Genomic DNA, 19,719 nt, shown 5'->3' on the forward strand with positions numbered 1-19,719 from the left:
TAACCATGAGTATGTGACCATTAACATCTGCTAACCATGAGTATGTGACCATTAACATCTGCTAACCATGAGTATGTGACCATTACCATCTGCTAACCATGTGTATGTGACCATTAACATCTGCTAACCATGTGTATGTGACCATTAACATCTGCTAACCATGTGCATGTGACCAATAACATCTGTTAACCATGTGAATGTGACCATTACCATCTGTTAACCATGTGTATGTGACCATTACCATCTGCTAACCATGTGTATGTGACCATTACCATCTGCTAACCATGTGTATGTGACCATTAACATCTGCTAACCATGAGTATGTGACCATTAACATCTGCTAACCATGTGAATGTGACCAATAACATCTGCTAACCATGTGTATGTGACCATTAACATCTGCTAACCATGAGTATGTGACCATTAACATCTGCTAACCATGTGTATGTGACCAATAACATCTGCTAACCATGTGTATGTGACCAATAACATCTGTTAACCATGTGTATGTGACCAATAACATCTGCTAACCATGAGTATGTGACCATTAACATCTGCTAACCATGTGTATGTGACCATTAACATCTGCTAACCATGAGTATGTGACCATTAACATCTGCTAACCATGTGAATGTGACCAATAACATCTGCTAACCATGTGTATGTGACCATTAACATCTGCTAACCATGAGTATGTGACCATTAACATCTGCTAACCATGTGTATGTGACCAATAACATCTGCTAACCATGTGTATGTGACCAATAACATCTGTTAACCATGTGTATGTGACCAATAACATCTGCTAACCATGAGTATGTGACCATTAACATCTGCTAACCATGTGTATGTGACCAATAACATCTGCTAACCATGTGTATGTGACCAATAACATCTGTTAACCATGTGTATGTGACCATTAACATCTGCTAACCATGTGTATGTGACCATTAACATCTGCTAACCATGTGTATGTGACCATTAACATCTGTTAACCATGTGTATGTGACCAATAACATCTGCTAACCATGTGTATGTGACCAATAACATCTGTTAACCATGAGTATGTGACCATTAACATCTGCTAACCATGTGTATGTGACCAATAACATCTGCTAACCATGTGTATGTGACCAATAACATCTGCTAACCATGTGTATGTGACCAATAACATCTGTTAACCATGTGTATGTGACCAATAACATCTGTTAACCATGAGTATGTGACCAATAACATCTGCTAACCATGTGTATGTGACCAATAACATCTGTTAACCATGTGTATGTGACCAATAACATCTGTTAACCATGAGTATGTGACCATTAACATCTGCTAACCATGTGCATGTGACCATTAACATCTGCTAACCATGTGTATGTGACCATTACCATCTGCTAACCATGTGTATGTGACCATTACCATCTGCTAACCATGAGTATGTGACCAATAACATCTGTTAACCATGAGTATGTGACCATTACCATCTGCTAACCATGTGTATGTGACCATTACCATCTGCTAACCATGTGTATGTGACCATTACCATCTGCTAACCATGTGTATGTGACCATTACCATCTGCTAACCATGTGTATGTGACCATTACCATCTGCTAACCATGTGTATGTGACCATTACCATCTGCTAACCATGTGTATGTGACCAATAACATCTGTTAACCATGAGTATGTGACCATTACCATCTGCTAACCATGTGTATGTGACCAATAACATCTGTTAACCATGAGTATGTGACCAATAACATCTGCTAACCATGTGAATGTGACCAATAACATTTGATTTGATTTGAATTAAAGGCTAAATGTAGATTTCTGTGAAAATAGATATACCCAAAAGTAATTATTTTTCACGAGGTGGCCATAAACAATAACTGGTAATGCTGCATAGTTTTAGAAAGGTCTGGAACTCACATTTCTGGTTTAAAAAAGATTTGCTATAAAATGTAGTCACTTTTGAGAATACAAGCTAAAACACAGTACAAATATTACACAAATATGAAAATGCATATAATTGTTTTCCTATTCAACAAAAGTGGGGCAATAGGGCTTGAAATGACTGAAATGCTTTCTAAATATAAGTGTAAAATAAATACTGTATGATCATACTTAGTGACAAAAATATATTGGCACCATTTCATATAACTGACAACATCGACTTTTCGAATGTGTGCAGACTCGTCACAACTTCAACTTTAAGCACGAAGTGATTTCGTCCGTCTGTGACCAAGATAAAGTGGCCTTTATATAAATTATTTAAAAATATATATGTTTAGAGCTATAAATCCCATTTGAGATCACAGCGAAATGAAACGACTACTATTGTTGCTTCCGCTAGATTCTCCCGATTCATATGCGCTATTGCAAGCGCACTTGTGAGTTTCACAGGCACAGGAAATGCTCTCTTTGTCTGGATAGGCCAGAAAATGTAACGTGTTGCTCCCTATGCAAAACACTGATTTCCCATGTCTATGAAACACAGCAGTGCTTGCAATAGCGCATATGAAAATCGGGACAACCACCGCTTTTAGGGAGTTTAATGCGTTTGACGTTGACGTTCACAGAGCTCGCTGTACACAGACATATTAGAGCGAGCCGGTCCTATATAGAGGACTAAACATCGAAAAGGTTATGAAACGAGCAATCTGAAGTTAACTCTCTACAGATAAAACATTATTATAAGTCTTGTCATTGAAAATACAAAATGTATTGGCATATTGCTACCTGTCCCCTACTTATTGGTCCACCTACACATATCCATCCCAAAGCTAGGCTCCATTTCTCATGTCTACACAGGAACACATGTAGCTAACATGCTTTTATGGCCTCTAGTGAATCATCAACAACACATAAGAAAGGATGGCTGGGGATGTGTGTGGGGGGGCAGTCGCATTAGCTCAGCTACATCGGTGTAGGACTGTCCAATTGGGAATCAATCAAAAGTGATCAATAAGGACTTAACAACATCACCCCCCCATCCATCCTCCTCAGGCCAGGGACCCACCACGTCTAAGCCTGGGGGGGGGCTCACCCTCACCAGGAGAGATGTACTAGGTTTAGAGAGGGTAAACCAGGAGAGATGTACTAGGTTTAGAGAAGGTAAACCAGGAGAGATGTACTAGGTTTAGAGAAGGTAAACCAGGAGAGATGTACTAGGTTTAGAGAGGGTAAACCAGGAGAGATGTACTAGGTTTAGAGAGGGTAAACCAGGAGAGATGTACTAGGTTTAGAGAGGGTAAACCAGGAGAGATGTACTAGGTTTAGAGAGGATAAACCAGGAGAGATGGAGTAGGTTTAGAGAGGGTAAACCAGGAGAGATAATACACTGAACAGCAGCCAACATATCAGACGGCTGGAGCCCTGCCTGTAAAACGTGAAGCCTACTTTAACCCAAGCTGCCCTCCCGATGACATTAACCAGCACTGATTAACCCCCCACCCAGACACACCCTGTATTATCAAACATTAACCCAACCAAGATATAACCCCCATTTAGCCCCCAACCATCACACACACACACAACAATCTGTCAGATTAACTATCTATCTGTCAGCGGGAACGGCAGGAGACAGGATGGAGGGATGAGATTAACGACAAGAATCTCCATTACCGCCTCACATTAACCCCCAGCTAAATATTTACAGTACACACACACACACACACACACACACACACACACACAGCCTTCAGAAAGCATTCACACCCCTTGACTTTTCCATCTTTTGTTGTGTTATAGCCTGAAATTGATTAAATTGAGATTTTTTTGTTCACTGGCCACACAATACCCCATAATGTCAAAGGGAGGTTTTCCAATGCCTCGCAAAGGGCACCTATTGGTAGATGGGTCAAAATAAAAAAAAGCTGACCATGAATATCCCTTTGTGCATAGTGAAGTTATTAATTACACTTCGGATGGTGTATCAATACACCCAGTCACTATAAAGATACAGGCTTCCTTCCTAACTCAGTTGCCGAAGAGGAAGGAAACCACTCAGGGATTTCACCATGAGGCCAATGGTGACTGTAAATAGTTACAGAGTTTAATGGCTGTGGTAGGAGAAAACTGAGGATGGATCAACAACATTGTAGTTACTCCACAGTACTAACCTAATTGACAGAGTGAAAAGAAGGAAGAATCCAAATATTCCAAAACGTGCATCCTTTTTTGCAAAAAGGCATTAAAGTAATACAGCAAAAAATTTGGCAAAGCAATTCACTTTTTGTCCTGAATACAAAGTGTTATGTTTGGGTCAAATCCAATACAACACATTACTGAGTACCACTCTCCATATTTTCAAGCATAGTGGTGGCTGCATCATGTTATGGGTATGCTTGTAATCGTTAAGGAATCTGAAGTTTTTCAGGATAAAAAAAAAAAGAACAAGGAATGGAGCAAATCACAGGCAAAATCCTAGAGGTTCAGTCTGCTTTCCACCAGACACTGGGAGATGAATTCACCATTCAGCAGGACAATAACCTAAAACACAAGGCCAAATCTACACTGAAGACAGTGAATGTTCCTGAGTGGCCGAGTTACAGTTTTGACTTAAATCGGCTTGGAAATCTATGGTAAGACCTGACAATGGTTGTCTAGCAATGGTCAACAACCAATTTGGCAGAGATTTAACATTTTGAAAATAATAATGGGCAAATGTTGCACAATCCAGGTGTGGAAAGCTCTTAGAGACTTACCCAGAAAGACTCACAGCTGTAATAGCTGCTAAAGATGATTCTAACATGTATTGACTCAGGGGTGTGAATACTTATGCAAATAGGATATTTTCATTGTTTTCATGTAAATAAACAAATGAATAACAATAATTCTAAAAACATGTTTTCACTTTGTCATTATGGGGTATTCTGTGTAAGTGGGTGAGAAATCAACACAATTGAATCCATTTTGAAATCAGGCTGTAACAACAAAATGTGGAAGACAATAAGTCAAACATTGAGAGAGCCTACAGAACAGGGGAGAGGCAAGAGAGAAAGAGAGAGGAGGGTAAAGGAAGGAATGAGAGAGGCATGGATAAGAGGGAGGAGTGTAGAGAGATTAAAGAAGGAGGGAATGAGAGAGAGAGAGAAATGGGGGGAACAAATATAGTGAGGAATAGAGAGGGAGAAAGAGAGAGAAACACAGAGAGAGAAAAGGATGCAACTAGACATTTCCTGCAGCAGAAGGGAACTCCAAAGCATTGACGCGGTTGCCAAGAAACAGAACACAAGATGAAACGAGACAGAGAGCACTTCACACACACACACACACACACACACACACACACACACACACACACACACACACACTTCACACACACACACACACACACACACACACACACACACACACAGTGTTGTCCAGCAGGGTTCACAGCACTCTAACCTTCCCCTCCTCTCAAACAGGGAGAGTCTACTACAACAACCTCTAATGGCCTGTTCATCCCTTAGGCAGCTCTCTCCCATTTAGTCCTGTACTGCTTTATGGTCAGTCATCGTCTCCACCACGGCATTACACGGCAATGAAAGACAGAGTGAGGAAAGTGGTGGTTTGTGTGTGTGAATCCTACCGGTCCCAGAGGGAGTAGAGGTGACTCCATCAATCTGCACACTGCCGTTCCTCAGTAAAGAAGGAGACTTCTGGATCCCACTGCTGACACAAACACACAGCAGACCGCCTCTCTCTCCTCCCCTCTCACCTCCACCGGGCCGGCCTGGCAGAGCGCTGGTAGAGGAGGGGGAAGGAGAGGAGGATGAGGTGGAGGAGAGAGAAGAGGACGATGAAGGGAGAGGTAGCGGTGCTGTGTGGTGCTCAGGTCCGTCTGTAGCCATGCCGTCAGGAGCATTGAAGCAGGGTCCATATCGGTTCCTCCAGTTTCCTCTCTTCTTCTTTCCCTTCACTCCTTCTTCTCCTACTTCTCCCCCCATCCCTGGCCCAGAGGAGGAGGAGGCAGCAGAGGAAGAGGAGGATGATGAGGAGCGTTTGTAGCCGCCCGTTGGCTCACTGAGAGAGTTCTCGTACAGTTTACCGCCGGCTACGCCACCGCTGGCAGGAAGCGACATCATCGAACCGAAGGTGCTGAGCGACGCCATGCCCTCCGAGGACGTGAGCTCACTGGGCTTCACTAGGCAGCGGCTGAACGAGGGCGGGGAGAAGGAGTCCCCGCCTCCAGAGCGCAGCAACGGATCAGAGAAGCCCAGGAAGTCAGAGGTGGGAGGAGTCACGGTGGAGGACGTCTTATTTGACAGCAGGAGGGCTGGGAGAGAGAGGAGAAGCTGTTTGCAGACTTAATACACACACACCCCCTCTGGCACTGCTAGACACATGGAAGCACCAGTAACAGATAACATAGTTATTTTTGCTCTCTGTCTCTTTTCCCTCAAATATACATCTCCTTGTTCCTCAGTCTCTAGTTGGACTGGGAGAATCTCTAATAGTCATCTCCTTGTTCCTCAGTCTCTAGTTGGACTGGGAGAATCTCTAATAGTCATCTCCTTGTTCCTCAGTCTCTAGTTGGACTGGGAGAATCTCTAATAGTCATCTCCTTGTTCCTCAGTCTCTAGTTGGACTGGGAGTTGTCATCTCCTTGTTCCTCAGTCTCTAGTTGGACTGGGAGAATCTCTAATAGTCATCTCCTTGTTCCTCAGTCTCTAGTTGGACTGGGAGAATCTCTAATAGTCATCTCCTTGTTCCTCAGTCTCTAGTTGGACTGGGAGAATCTCTAATAGTCATCTCCTTGTTCCTCAGTCTCTAATAGTCATCTCCTTGTTCCTCAGTCTCTAGTTGGACTGGGAGTATCTCTAATAGTCATCTCCTTGTTCCTCAGTCTCTAGTTGGACTGGGAGAATCTCTAATAGTCATATCCTTGTTCCTCAGTCTCTAGTTGGACTGGGAGAATCTCTAATAGTCATATCCTTGTTCCTCAGTCTCTAGTTGGACTGGGAGAATCTCTAATAGTCATATCCTTGTTCCTCAGTCTCTAGTTGGACATAGTATCCCTTGTTCCTCAGTCTCTAGTTGGACTGGGGAGACCCTTATCCTCAGTCTCTAGTTGGACTGGGAGACCCTTATCCCACTAGATGCAACTTACAACACGTCAGACCTCCAGAGTTGCCCCCTCAAGGCTGAAATACACACACATGCTGCCATAAGGGGTCAGAGGTCAAGGGAGACTGATGGAGTCTGAGTGTCCCTCTCTAGTGTTTGTGTGTGGCAGAGATTACAGGAGCTAGGATCTAGCCAGGGAGATGACGGTCATACACTACCGCTGGCACTCTGGACAACATCCAACAACTGTCATACACACACACAGGCATTCACACACACACACACACACACACACACACACACACACACACAAACATTCTCACAAACACACAAACACACACACACACACAGGCATTCACAAACACACAAACACACGTAAACAGTGTATCAAACTCACCTTGATGAAAGGTTCCAGTGGAGGAGGCGGCAGTGGAGGAGGTTGCCATAGTGACCACAGCAGAGGCGAGGGGCTTCCCAGGTGTGAGGGACTTGCGTCCCCGCTGAACACCAATCCCATGGCAAATGCTCTTTTTGCCCTGTTTGACCTCCGACCCTTGTTTGCACTCTGACCCCATGGAGGGGGCGTCCTTAACACTCCCGGAGTGCACAGGCACTTCCTGGAAGTTGGCGGTGGTGAAACGGGCGGCACTGTCATCCAATCGCTTCTGAGATGAGGTGGGCAAAGAGGAGACTCCTCCTCCACCACCGCTGCTGTAGCTCTGGGAGATGGTTGAGGAGAGGAGGGGAGAGAATAGGATGATTGGAGAGGAGAGAGAGGAGAGGGAGGGAAGGAGATGAGGGAAGGAGAAGAGAGGAGTGGAGAGGGAAGGAGGAGTGGAGAAGAAAGGAAAGGAAAGGAGGAGTGGAGAAGAAAGGAAAGGAGAGGAGGAGTGGAGAGGAAAGGAGGAGTGGAGAAGAAAGGAAAGGAAAGGAGAGGAGGATTGGAGAAGAAAGGAAAGGAGAGGAGGAGTGGAGAAGAAAGGAAAGGAAAGGAGAGAGAGGAGTGGAGAAGAAAGGAAAGGAGAGAGAGGAGTGGAGAAGAAAGGAAAGGAGAGGAGGAGTGGAGAAGAAAGGAAAGGAGAGAGAGGAGTGGAGAAGAAAGGAAAGGAGAGAGAGGAGTGGAGAAGAAAGGAAAGGAGAGGAGGAGTGTAGAAGAAAGGAAAGGAGAGAGAGGAGTGGAGAAGAAAGGAAAGGAGAGAGAGAGGAGTGGAGAAGAAAGGAAAGGAGAGAGAGGAGTGGAGAAGAAAGGAAAGGAGAGAGAGGAGTGGAGAAGAAAGGAAAGGAGAGAGAGGAGAAGTGGAGCATGAGAGAGGTCAGTCCAGCCCTAATGCCTAACAGAGCTAGTCAATGTTCACCTCACATTAAACCCACAGAGTGAGATGGAGAGACAGAGAGAAATAGAGGGAGAGAAGCAGGGTGGAAAGGAGGAGTGGGCTCACCTTGTCTGAGGTGACCATGAGAGTTGGAGCGAGGGTGGGGGAAAGCTCTAGAATCTTCTTGTGTTTGGGTTTGTGTCTCTCCCTCTCTTTGTGTTTCTGAGGAGAGAGAGAAGGGAGGGAAAAGCGTTACGGAAGGGCAGGAAAGTAGAGGATGAGACAGATGAGTGTTTGGGTTGGGCATCTCTTATGGAAGAGAGAAAGAGAAAATGTATCTTTAATTCCCAGCCCCGGGCTGAGCTGAAAGGATGGCTCTACCACAATGAAAATAAAATAACCACAAAGTGCTTAAGACAGAAGAGAGTTTCAAATCTCGGCCATTTAGCAGACACATGGTTTTCTGTCTTCCCAGTGAGAGATTCTACCCAATCCATGGCCTAACCCCCTCAAAACTCAATTTACACCCTTAGTTGCACACGTACATGTAGGTACATGCACAGAGGTGCAACTTTCACCGGGGACGGGGGTCATGCCCCCCACCATTCTGAAATTGCATTTCTGTCCTCCCCCCACAGTTTTATCATGGCAATGAGATACAAAACCCCGGCAACAGAGTGCTTTAGGACCATATGGACGCCTCCGTGCCGTCGGAGTGTTCAGCTGGGACCACGCGGACACCACAGAGCGGGCTGAGAGGAGGTGTAAAGGCTTCTGGAAGGCTGGCTAATATTTAGTTGATTGATGTAGCTGGCAGGTTAACTGCCGTTTAACTTAACAGAAAAAAACGAGTGTTTATTAGCAGTGCTGAGTTAGTATTGTTAATGATATGTAAGGTTAGCTAATGTTTCATCCCCTCTCCACTGAGGTGAATGAATAAACGACACTAGCAGCTACCAGGCCAGGTCAGCGCTAGCCTCTAGTTATCTGTCAGATAGATAGTAATAATAGCCACTTCGGTTAAAAATCGGTTAACGTAATCTATTCTTGTTGCATCAATCTCACTAGTCCTGAATCAAAACGACGAAACCATCAGCCACCCGATTTAAGATTGATTTTCTGACATTGCAATGTTAGTTTTATTAGTCAGCATGGCAATTTAACGTTATTGTTCAGTCAGTTTCCCTCGCTAATTCCCTACTTTACACACTGACAGTAATAAACAGCTCTAACGTTACAGGCCTTGCTGTCATGGTGCACAGTAGAAGTCTGCGCGGACCGACCTCTTCATCCCGCTCCCGCCCGCTGGCTTTCTGTCTGAAAGAACGGCTCCCAGATCCAACCTCAGTCCCGCAATGTTATTTTAGGCGTATGTGTCGCAGCTCACTTGCCAGCCTTGGTTCCAGCAATTTTGCACCCTACAGGCAATATCAAATGCACAAACATAATTTCAGAAATAGATTTTAAATTACCTGAGATTCTCACATGTCCCTTACATTGTAATACTGGTCTATATCAGCCAATATGCTAGATGTAGTTTGAAGAGAGCAGAATCGGAGAGACTTGCACTTTCTTTTGAGCTATTTTTATAGCCTACCATTTAAGAGTGGGGAAATGCAGTATGACTAAAGGATTCTGTATTGAAAACAGGCCCACGTCAAGGGAGAATCCTATTTAGGTTAATCCCAAGCTGCTGGGCTGCTCAGTCCTGGCCCTGATGGTCTGCTGTACTGTTGTCACTCTGGCCTTGACCTAACACAGCTGAAACCAATAATGAATGTTTCACTAAGATCCTAAAGCTGAGTGGGGTGTGTTGGGAAAGGGGAATCCTAGTCAGTTGTATAGGGAAAGGGGAATCCTAGTCAGTTGTACAACTGAATGCATTCAACTGAAATGTGTCTTCCGTATTTAACCCAACTCTTCTGAATCAGACCGGTGGGGGTCTGCCTTAGGTCGACATCCACGTCAACCCACTATTCCCTGGGTGGTGTTAACTGCCTTGCTGAGGGGCAGAACGACACATTTTTACCTTGTCCCTCTGGGATTCGATCCAGCAACCTTTCGGTTACTGGCCCAAAGCTCCTACCTGCTATGCAACCTGCCGCCCCTCAACGGGGCGCTGCAGAGGGGTGGACCCTTAGGGACAGGGCGGGGTTGTGTGCAAGTAAAAGAGCTCTCCGGTACTATTAGTCCTGTGAGAAAAATTATATGGAGGGTTTGCTGTTTGTGTGTTAATGTACAGTCAATGTCGGAAGTTTACACCGTAGCCAAATATTTTAACTCAGTTTTTCACAATTCCTGACATTTAATCACAGTAAAAAATCCCTGTCTTAGGTCAGTTAGGATAACCACTTTATTTTAAGAATGTGAAATGTCAGAATAATAGTAGAGAGAATTATTTAATTCAGCTTTTATTTCTTTCCTAGTGGGTCAGAAGTTTACATACACTCAATTAGTATTTGGTAGCATTGCCTTTGAATAGTTTAACCTGGGTCAAATGTTTTAGGTAGCCTTCCACAAGCTTCCCACAATAAGTTGGTTGAATTTTGGCCCATTCCTCCTGACAGAGCTGGTGTAACTGAGTCAGGTTTGTAGGCCTCCTTGCTGACACACAATTTTTCAGTTCTGCCCACAAATTTTCTATAGGATTGAGGTCAGAGCTTTGTGATGGCCACTCCAATACCTTGACTTTGTTGCCCTTAAGCCATTTTGCCACAATAAGGAAGTATGCTTGGAGTCATTGTCCATTTGGAAGACCCATTTTCGACCAAGTTTTAACTTCCTGACTGATGTCTTGAGACGTTGCTTCAATATATCCACATCATTTTTCTTCCTTATGCTGCCATCTATTTTGTGAAGTGTACCAGTCCCTCCTGCAGCAAAACACCCCCACAACATGATGCTGCCACCCCCGTGCTTCACGGTTGGGATGGTGTTCTTCGGCTTGCAAGCCTCCCCCTTTTTCCTCCAAACATAATGATGGTCATTATGACCAAACAGTTCTATTTTTGCTTCATCAGACCAGAGGACATTTCTCCAAAGAGTACGGTCTTTGTCCCCATGTGCAGTTGCAAACCGTAGTCTGGCTTTTTTATGGCGGTTTTTGAGCAGTGGCTTCTTCCTTGCCGAGTGGCCTTTCAGGTTATGTGAAGATAGGACTCGTTTTACTGTGGATATAGATACTTTTGTACCTGTTTCCTCCAGCATCTTCACAAGGTCCTTTGCTGTTGTTCTGGGACTGATTTGCACTTTTCGCACCAAAGTACGTTCATCTCTTGGAGACAGAACGAGTCTCCTTCCTGAGCGGTATGACGGCTGCGTGGTCCCATGGTGTTTATACTTGCGTACTATTGTTTGTGCAGATGAACGTGCTACCTTCAGGCGTTTGGAAATTGCTCACAAGGATGAACCAGACTTGTGGAGGTCTCCAGTTTTTTTTCTGAAGGCTTGGCTGATTTCCTTTGATTTTCCCATAATGTCAAGCAAAGAGGCACTGAGTTTGAAGGTAGGCCTTGAAATACATCCACAGGTCACCTCGAATTGACACAAATAATGTCAATTAGCCTATCAGAAGCTTCTTAAGCCATGACATAATTTTCTGGAATTTTCCAAGCTGATTAAAGGCACAGTGAACTTAGTGTATGTAAACTTCTGACCGACTGGAATTGTGATACAGTGAATTATAAGTGAAACAATCTGTCTGTAAACAATTGTTGGAAGAATTACTTGTGTCATGCACGAAGTAGATGTCCTAACGGACTTGCCAAAACTATAGTTTGTTAACAAGATATTTGTGGAGTGGTTGAAAAACAAGTTATAATGACTCCGTTCTAAGTGTATGTAAATCTCCGAATTCAACTGTGTATTTGAGGTGTATGTGGGATTTTAAAGTTTTGTTTTTGTTTCCAAACCTTTCCTTTAAAAAAAAGATATATATTTTTTTAAAGGTGTGAACTGGGAAGGAAATAGTGTTGGGAGAGAGATTAGTTACTGACTAGAGTGGTGGGGGTTGTGCATGCAGGCGGCTCGGGTTGGCTGGTCGTTGTGGCTGAAATGTCATATAGAGGAGGTCTTAATAAAGACCATCAAAAGTCTGTATTTTTTTAAAGAGTTGTTTATTAGCTAGGCAATTGGTTAAAGGTGCAACAATATTTATTATTGAATGACCTTTGATCTAGTTCAGTCTTATTAATCACTTAAACATATTTAATAATGATCTCTTACCTAGCTTGATGACTGTGGGCATTTTTGGATTGTGTAAAAATCCAGGAAACGTGGCACCCCTGCACAGACCTACACACACCCTCACTCACCGCACACTCTCAGCGAACACCTCGATCACACACACACACATCCGCAGTCATCCGCGCACGCACGCACACACACACACACACACACACACACACACACACCCGCAGTCATATCCATGTGCATGCACGCACGCACGCACACACGCACGCAAACACACACACAGGTGTAAAAATATGTAGTGATTCTCTGAGACGGCATTGACATTCAAACATGCTACCGGCACACAGAAGCACCATGACAACCATCGGCACTCCCCCCAGCATCCCTCTATCGTTCGCTTTTCTCTTCCTCAATCCCTCTGTTCTACTCCTGTCTTTCTCTTCCCCAATCCCTCTGTTCTACTCCTGTCTTTCTCTTCCCCAATCCCTCTGTTCTACTCCTGTCTTTCTCTTCCCCAACCCTCTTCCTCAATCCCTCTGTTCTACTCCTGTCTTTCTCTTCCCCAATCCCTCTGTTCTACTCCTGTCTTTCTCTTCCCCAACCCTCTTCCTCAATCCCTCTGTTCTACTCCTGTCTTTCTCTTCCTCAATCCCTCTGTTCTACTCCTGTCCTGTCTTTCCCCAACCCTCTTCCCTCAACCTGTTCTACTCCTTCCTCTTCAATCCCTCTGTTCTACTCCTGTCTTTCTCTTCCCCAACCCTCTTCCTCAATCCCTCTGTTCTACTCCTGTCTTTCTCTTCCTCAATCCCTCTGTTCTACTCCTGTCTTTCTCTTCCCCAACCCTCTTCCTCAATCCCTCTGTTCTACTCCTGTCTTTCTCTTCCCCAACCCTCTTCCTCAATCCCTCTGTTCTACTCCCTGTATCTCCCAGTACTTCCTGTATCTCCCAGTGTGTGTCGAGGCAGGTAGCACATTGTAGCTAACTACACGTGTGTGTGTAACAAGAACTATTTGGTGTAACAAGACGTTTTCTCCATGGCGCTCAGGGGCTGTGGTACATTGAAGTAATCCTTGCAACAATTATCACCTGGGTGATACTTTTCTAGGCGCACTGGAGCTCCTAAATTAAAACTCCAGGTCGCACAGTAAAATATTTAGGCAGATATGCAAGTAAAACAGTCCCAATGTAGAGCCCTGTGTGGATTCCCTTGTTCTTCCTCAATAACATTCCTGTGGTAGCAGTTCATGGACAGAGTTAGGCTGAGAGGGTTGAATGTCCACACACGTTCCCATATCCACATCACTTTACACACAGAGACTCCCCCCTCATCAGAGCAGGAGACATGGAGGAAGAAGAGGACAGGGGGGGAATAATCCTCACCAACCCGGCAGGAATTCCCATGTGCAGTTTCCTGCAGGCTCTCTGACCAACTGGTGTGTGTGTGTGTCCTGCAGGCTCTCTGACCAGCTGGTGTGTGTGTGTTTCCTGCAGGCTCTCTGACCAACTGGTGTGTGTGTGTGTTTCCTGCAGGCTCTCTGACCAGCTGGTGTGTGTGTGTTTCCTGCAGGCTCTCTGACCAGCTGGTGTGTGTGTGTTTCCTGCAGGCTCTCTGACTAACTGGTGTGTGTGTGTTTCCTGCAGGCTCTCTGACCAGCTGGTGTGTGTGTGTTTCCTGCAGGCTCTCTGACCAGCTGGTGTGTGTGTGTTTCCTGCAGGCTCTCTGACCAACTGGTGTGTGTGTGTTTCCTGCAGGCTCTCTGACCAACTGGTGTGTGTGTTTCCTGCAGGCTCTCTGACCAGCTGGTGTGTGTGTATTTCCTGCAGGCTCTCTGACCAGCTGGTGTGTGTGTGTTTCCTGCAGGCTCTCTGACCAACTGGTGTGTGTGTGTTTCCTGCAGGCTCTCTGACCAGCTGGTGTGTGTGTGTTTCCTGCAGGCTCTCTGACCAGCTGGTGTGTGTGTGTTTCCTGCAGGCTCTCTGACCAACTGGTGTGTGTGTGTGTTTCCTGCAGGCTCTCTGACCAACTGGTGTGTGTGTGTGTTTCCTGCAGGCTCTCTGACCAACTGGTGTGTGTGTGTTTCCTGCAGGCTCTCTGACCAGCTGGTGTGTGTGTGTTTCCTGCAGGCTCTCTGACCAGCTGGTGTGTGTGTGTTTCCTGCAGGCTCTCTGACCAGCTGGTGTGTGTGTGTTTCCTGCAGGCTCTCTGACCAGCTGGTGTGTGTGTGTTTCCTGCAGGCTCTCTGATGAGCTGGTGTGTGTGTGTGTGTGTGTGTGTGTTTCCTGCAGGCTCTCTGACCAGCTGGTGTGTGTGTGTGTGTGTGTGTGTGTGTGTGTGTGTGTGTGTGTGTGTGTGTGTTTCCTGCAGGCTATATGAGAGACCGGTGTGTGTGCGTGTGTTTCCTGCAGGCTATATGAGAGACCGGTGTGTGTGTGTGTTTCCTGCAGGCTATATGAGCGACCGGTGTGTGTGTGTGTTTCCTGCAGGCTATATGAGAGACCGGTGTGTGTGTGTGTGTTTCCTGCAGGCTATATGAGAGACCGGTGTGTGTGTGTGTGTGTTTCCTGCAGGCTCTCTGACCAACTGGTGTGTGTGTGTTTCCTGCAGGCTCTCTGACCAGCTGGTGTGTGTGTGTTTCCTGCAGGCTCTCTGACCAGCTGGTGTGTGCGTGTTTCCTGCAGGCTCTCTGACCAGCTGGTGTGTGTGTGTTTCCTGCAGGCTCTCTGACCAGCTGGTGTGTGTGTGTTTCCTGCAGGCTCTCTGACCAGCTGGTGTGTGTGTGTTTCCTGCAGGCTCTCTGACCAGCTGGTGTGTGTGTGTTTCCTGCAGGCTCTCTGATGAGCTGGTGTGTGTGTGTGTGTGTGTGTGTGTTTCCTGCAGGCTCTCTGACCAGCTGGTGTGTGTGTGTGTGTGTGTGTGTGTGTGTGTTTCCTGCAGGCTATATGAGAGACCGGTGTGTGTGTGTGTGTTTCCTGCAGGCTATATGAGAGACCGGTGTGTGTGTGTGTGTTTCCTGCAGGCTATATGAGCGACCGGTGGAAGGAGAAGCTGTTAGTCCTCATTGTTATTTAGCTGGGGGGTTTGGAAATAGGTAGGCACACACATATGGAATGTGGAGGGAGGGGGTTAAGGATAGAGGGTTATGGGACCTCTTGCTAATGCAAATCAGGTTGTGTAACAAAAGCCAGGGCAAAGAAGGAAACACTGGGGGAACTAGACAACTGTGCCAACTCTGCTTTTTTCATGCATGTGCACACACACATTTCATCACTGTTTTACAAAAAAATTGTCACCCCCAAAAAACTTGGTAATAGTCTCACTCATGAGTCTAGTTGACTGACCATGCAGCCCAGGAGCATGCTACATGACCTCACTTACTACATGGTGTCATTGAGAATGTTAGCTAAAAACTCAAGCTCTCGAAAAGATCAAGTTCAGAAAATCAATTACTTTCTTTTGCAGTACAAAAATAATATAATTGTAAAAATTAACTACGACTGAAATTAAATTGAAATTAACTACGACTATTACCTCCCGCCATGCCCGCCCTCCCGCCATGCTCGCCCACCCGCCATGCTCGCTCTCCCGCCATGCTCGCCCTCACGCCATGCCCTCACGCCATGCTCGCCCTCCCGCCATGCTCGCCCTCACGCCATGCCCTCACGCCATGCCCTCACGCCATGCTCGCCCTCCCGCCATGCTCGCCCTCACACCATGCCCTCACGCCATGCTCGCCCTCCCGCCATGCCCTCCCGCCATGCTCGCCCTCCCGCCATGCCCTCCCGCCATGCTCGCCCTCCCGCCATGCCCGCCCTCCCGCCATGCTCGCCCTCCCGCCATGCCCTCACGCCATGCTCGCCCTCCCGCCATGCCCGCCCTCCCGCCATGCTCGCCCTCCCGCCATGCCCGCCCTCCCGCCATGCTCGCCCTCACGCCATGCCCTCACGCCATGCTCGCCTCCCGCCATGCCCTCCCGCCATGCTCGCTCTCCCGCCATGCCCTCACGCCATGCTCGCCCTCCCGCCATGCCCGCCCTCCCGCCATGCTCGCCTCCCGCCATGCCCGCCCTCCCGCCATGCTCGCCCTCCCGCCATGCTCGCCCACCCGCCATGCTCGCCCTCTCCCGCCATGCCCTCACGCCATGCCCTCCCGCCATGCTCGCAATCCCGCCATGCCCTCCCGCCATGCTCGCCCTCCCGCCATGCTCGCCCTCCCGCCATGCTCGCCCTCCCGCCATGCCCTCCCGCCATGCTCGCCCTCCCGCCATGCTCGCCCTCCCGCCATTCTCGCCCTCCCGCCATGCTCGCCCACCCGCCATGCTCGCCCTCCCGCCATGCTCGCCCTCCCGCCATTCTCGCCCTCCCGCCATGCTCGCCCACTTAAAGGTATAGAGGAACCACACGTTACTAACGTAGACCCATGCTAAATATAGACCACATAAATAAATCTAAATACAAAAATAAATGAATAAATAAAGTAAAAAGGGTAGAGGAACAGAAGACCAAATAAATAAAGCTAAATATAGGCTTTACTTATGAATAAATGAACTAAAAAGGTAGAGGACCAGGTAACAAAACCATTCTTAGGGCCCCCCAAAAGGATAGGGCAGCACTGACTCCATGATGGATGGATACAGAGACCCACGAGCCCCTCACCATGCATTCATATTTCTGTTGCTCCCATCCTCATCAGCCATTCCTGCTGTAGGGCCACGACAGTCGTGACATTTTAAATGGCGGTTATTGACCGCGGTCACCGTAACAACCAGTAGAACATCAAATCAAATGTACTTGCGTTTTCTCCTCCTGACTGTGTTTTCTGCCATAGAAATGAAGTGAAGAAAACGGGCCCATTCAACTCAGTGATGGCAGTCATTGTTTCTTCATCTCAAACAGCAAGTAACAAGGTCTGTGTTTACAAACTTCTAGAAAGATAATTGTTCCTCAATGTAGCCCATTTGAAAAATCTTTCTAGTTCTCTCCCTTTCGATGACCACTCAGCGTGAAAGGGAGAAAAATGTCTCCGATCCGATGGAACGTCATAAAATAGGCCTACTGGATTACTTCTTATCCCTTGCGCAAATAGGCTAAAGCTGTGTCTGCCCGGAGCTCACTGGAGCTGGAAACTGAGGGTCCAGAATATGTTATACAATGTCGCAAGTTTGTTAGCACCAGCTTCAGACTGGACCAAGTTTATATAATGTTTCAAGTACCTTGCAGACGGGCCATGCTAGCCAAAGTGATTTCTTTTTATCAGGATATTTTCTGACCGCAGGCTGCAATGTTTTTATTTGTTGGCTATTTTTTACATAGTTGGCAATAGAAGTTACTTTTACATTTGTATCATTTTGATTTAGATATAATTTTGTATTAATCAGATGACAATGATTTTGAGCTACGAAGGCTTTATTATAAAATAAATTAAACTGTTCCACAAAAATGTGCATATGAAAATGGTAACTGGCGCGGCGGATGGGTAAAAATGGAAAGATAAATTGGCCAAATGGAAAAGGTTGCTGACCCCAGGCGTAGCCTATTACTGGCAACTCGGGAGCATAATGGCACAATTTGCTAAGGCCAGAAGCAGCAGGAGGAGGTGGTTTGGGAAGAGGGTTTTTTCTCTGGCTCCCTCTTGAGTCATTCGTGTGTTTTAAATATTTAATCACAGTGTGCTTAAAGCATCAGATAAGCTCAGTAGCCTACATATAGTAAAACAAATCTTAACGCATAGGGTGTGTCTAGATATGGAAAAACTCACGTTTTAACATTTCGACCAGCCGATTGGTCGAAAGAACAGACGACTCTTGGTCGACCAAGATGTTTTGGGGGTCTGGGACAGCACTACATTGCATGAGCCATATGATATCAGTTAACATACATTGAATGAACATTCTACAATACCATGGAAATGAATGCATCACAATAGCAGGCAGCCATTGCGAGTGTACCCATGAGTTTACCAGTCAAATTGCCAGGGTTAGAGGTTCCAACCCCGTTCTATTCATATAGGGGGGGGGGGTTGCCTAGGCAACCGAAGACTCATTCGCTGCAACACCTTGCTTGTTTCAGCACGTTGTTAAGAGTCCATGTTACTAAAGAAAAAGACCCAGCCATCCTGTCTTCCCCCCCTCCCCAAAAAAACAACAACATTTTGTTACGGTTATTTCATTTGCTCTTCATGACGGTGTTCATCCATAATAAGGTAACTGTGCCAGCCCTAAAATGTACACACACACTGAAAGGACCCTTCCCCTCCTCTACACCTCCCAGGCACAATATACCAACCGCAGACTATTTCAAGTTGACTAGATTTACCACCAAACTATTGAAGGAAAACAAACGCTGAGCCCTTTCTTGTCTACAGTAAGAGAACATCATTATCTATGACCCCATTGACCACAAAGAGGATTATTCGTGTAAAAACATCACAATGTCACACGACAAGACCTGTAAATGTCACACGACAAGACCTGTAAATGTCACATTTTCCAAGCATGACATTCATCAACCCATGTGGCGTCTTATGAAATCCATTCTGCTACCAACATTGGCTTGTCTGTCATTGATTCCTTCTCATGTGTTTCTCTTCTCCTCTATTCTGTACCAGACTAATTATATCAGACCCCACCATACAAAGCCATTACACAGGATCAATAGAACTATAAGCATTTGTTTGTGTGTGTGTGTGTGTGTGTGTGTGTGTGTGTGTGCACGAGCGCAAAGGACACTAAATAATGTAAAGCCATTGCTTTATCTAATGCTACCCACCCCCATTTAAACCCCAATGCTTCAGTCAGAATCCTACCCCCACTGTGTGTGTGTGTGTGTGTATTTTTCCCCTTGATGGATGGTAGGGGTGGAGCACAAAATCTGTGACACAGCCGGGGCTCTCGCTCCAACGAGCTCTGAGAGGGAGAGAAGAGAGGGAAAGAGAGAGCGAGTGTATGGGTGTGTGAGTGAAAGCATTTATTGTGTGTCTGTGTGGAGTGGTGTGTACAAATGTGAATTGGTAAGCATCTCTTTACCCACTTGTAACCCTAACCCCAGTACCCCTCACCCTCCACCCCTTCCACTCTCCCAGCCCCAGACAGCCAGAGAGGAAGCCCTGTGGACTGGGGCTGTCGTCCGGTGCAGAGGTCCAGTGTCAGAGTGGAGCTCCAGACC

General features: G+C 46.2%; 1 protein-coding gene across 3 annotated transcripts in view; it reads right to left on the reverse strand.

The window, feature by feature from the left end:
• The window catches only part of LOC115129315 (protein AF-10-like), a 90,628-nt gene that overhangs the window by 30,720 nt on the left and 40,189 nt on the right, over positions 1–19,719 (reverse strand). For all 3 annotated transcript variants that reach the window (XM_065019297.1, XM_065019295.1, XM_065019296.1), the window contains exons 6-8: positions 8,493–8,588; positions 7,451–7,772; positions 5,576–6,262 (exon numbers count right to left, since the gene is read on the reverse strand). In XM_065019297.1, the coding sequence (XP_064875369.1) occupies positions 5,576–6,262; positions 7,451–7,772; positions 8,493–8,588 (1,105 nt within the window). The remainder of the gene's footprint in view (positions 1–5,575; positions 6,263–7,450; positions 7,773–8,492; positions 8,589–19,719) is intronic.

The sequence above is a fragment of the Oncorhynchus nerka genome, linkage group LG6 (assembly GCF_034236695.1).
Source record: "Oncorhynchus nerka isolate Pitt River linkage group LG6, Oner_Uvic_2.0, whole genome shotgun sequence".
Classification (NCBI taxonomy): Eukaryota; Metazoa; Chordata; class Actinopteri; order Salmoniformes; family Salmonidae; genus Oncorhynchus; species Oncorhynchus nerka.